The 1,887-nt window shown below is 40.6% G+C and overlaps 1 protein-coding gene across 1 annotated transcript in view; it reads right to left on the bottom strand.

Moving 5' to 3' along the window:
- Positions 1–1,819, bottom strand: part of LOC123090108 (ATP-dependent DNA helicase MER3 homolog) — a 3,274-nt gene extending 1,455 nt beyond the window's left edge. The window contains exons 1-7 of the mRNA XM_044511560.1: positions 1,761–1,819; positions 1,453–1,636; positions 1,182–1,343; positions 846–1,083; positions 717–753; positions 608–654; positions 53–90 (exon numbers count right to left, since the gene is read on the bottom strand). Of these exons, the coding sequence (XP_044367495.1) occupies positions 53–90; positions 608–654; positions 717–753; positions 846–1,083; positions 1,182–1,343; positions 1,453–1,636; positions 1,761–1,819 (765 nt within the window). The remainder of the gene's footprint in view (positions 1–52; positions 91–607; positions 655–716; positions 754–845; positions 1,084–1,181; positions 1,344–1,452; positions 1,637–1,760) is intronic.
- Positions 1,820–1,887: the final 68 nt, after the last annotated feature.

The raw sequence follows: 1,887 nt of genomic DNA on the forward strand, positions 1-1,887 counted from the left end.
CCCGCGCTATAATTTCGAAAAGCAAGCATTATTGGATAGGAATTATGCATACCCTCTCGAACAGGAAGTCATTTTTCGCTGGAGCATAACCTAAATAGCACAGTGAAACAATTATTAATTAGGGCAAACATAAAAATGGCTGACAATACTAAATATCATCAGTGATTTTTATTTCTAATCAAGTTGGTATGGAAAATTCACATGTTCCTGAATTTTTTGCAGCACAAAGTACAGATTTATTTGAAATCATTTTATGACTGGTAAAATTTGCGCCCCTTCAGTGCAGGATGGACTCAGTCATGAAAGAGTAATGTTTTTCTTGCTTTAACACAATTAAATCAGAACTTGAAGCACATGGTATACAAAGGTTTCAAAATAATTGATAAGAACTGGAAGGGTTATCAATTCTTGAAGGCAAGACAATAAAGAATATATCAAGCATTACTTTCACTATGTTGTACCAGTACAACAGTTGGCCTAGAGCATAAGAAAGTTCTAGTAGCTTCATTATAAACAATCTTATGGGTTGCCAAAGTACAGTGTCAATCTTTCTTATGCACTCATATGCTCATCCATATTCTAAAATAACGAGAAGCCTGAATCATACCAAGAATTTTGGTTGTCAACTTCACTGGCCGCATCTCTTCTCCAAATCTGCAAAAGGAAAATTCAGTAGCAGTATTTCATATTATCTATGAGGAACTTGCTTTAGTTACCTTTTGATTCCTTCAGGAGGTGCTAGGAGCCATTCCGCTGTAATTTCACAAAGTTAATACATAAGTTTCTTCCCCACAGGATAATGTGGTTAATTGTACATGGTCGACATAATTCACGTTTCTACTAACCTATATCCTCAGCATTAGAGATAGTTGCAGAAACTGCTATGAATCGAACATTTTCCAATGGAGCAGATTTCATGTTGCCAAGTCGAGAAAGCATTTTTATTCTACTGACCACTGCTTCCAGGGCAGCTCCACGTGGATCATTGAGAAGATGAACTTCATCAATAAGGACCAGAGCAATATCACTGAAGAAACCCAATCCTCCATCCCTTACTCCATGACGGCTCATAGAATCGAACTTCTGCATGCAAATGTTGGATAAAAAAAAAGGAAAATAGTTTGCAGAAGCAGAGGTTTATTTAGATCATAATAAGAAGCAAAACAAGTAGTGACATATACCTCAGGAGTGGTCAGGATCAAATCGGAATCATGTATGGCCTTCTTGTTAAAGAATTCACTATCACCAGTCATCTCCAAGCAATTTATCCCCAACGAGCCCAGCTTCACTTTCCAGTCACGCATCTTCTCCTGCACCAACGCCTTCATGGGAGCGATATAGATCTAACCGCGCAACCCCAGTGAAGCACGGAGTGGAAATTACGATTAGTGTCCTAGCTAGACTCCCGATCTTAGCCCCAACATTGTTTGAGAAAAGCTAGTCAGCACGTACTGTTTTAAGAGTTCCTTTTAGCAGACTGAACCTCCAGTCCGTTGTGAGGAACCTCGAGAGGAGCCTCAGAATGCAAAGCTCAAACAGTACGGTCTTACCACTCCCAGTAGGCGCAGAGACAACCATGTTTACATCCGAGAGGAAGCACACAGGGAAGCACTCGCTCTGCAAGGAGTTGAAGTACCTGCAGAGAAGACACAACAGAAGGAACTATGAATACCATCCCAACTCCATCATGCCACAGCGCAGTCCAAATTCCTCCCCGCAGTGATGCCCAATTTTCCGCCATGACGAAGCTATTAGCCTACCAGTTTAGCCTCGTCCCCACGAGGCTACTCAAAATCTCAAGCCACTGAATACTATCCATGCGCGATCGTGCAGCCAAACGGAATGTTGCAGAAGGACAATGCATATAGAAACCAAAAAAAAAAAAAA

The sequence above is a fragment of the Triticum aestivum genome, chromosome 4B (assembly GCF_018294505.1).
Source record: "Triticum aestivum cultivar Chinese Spring chromosome 4B, IWGSC CS RefSeq v2.1, whole genome shotgun sequence".
In the NCBI taxonomy this organism is placed as follows: Eukaryota; Viridiplantae; Streptophyta; class Magnoliopsida; order Poales; family Poaceae; genus Triticum; species Triticum aestivum.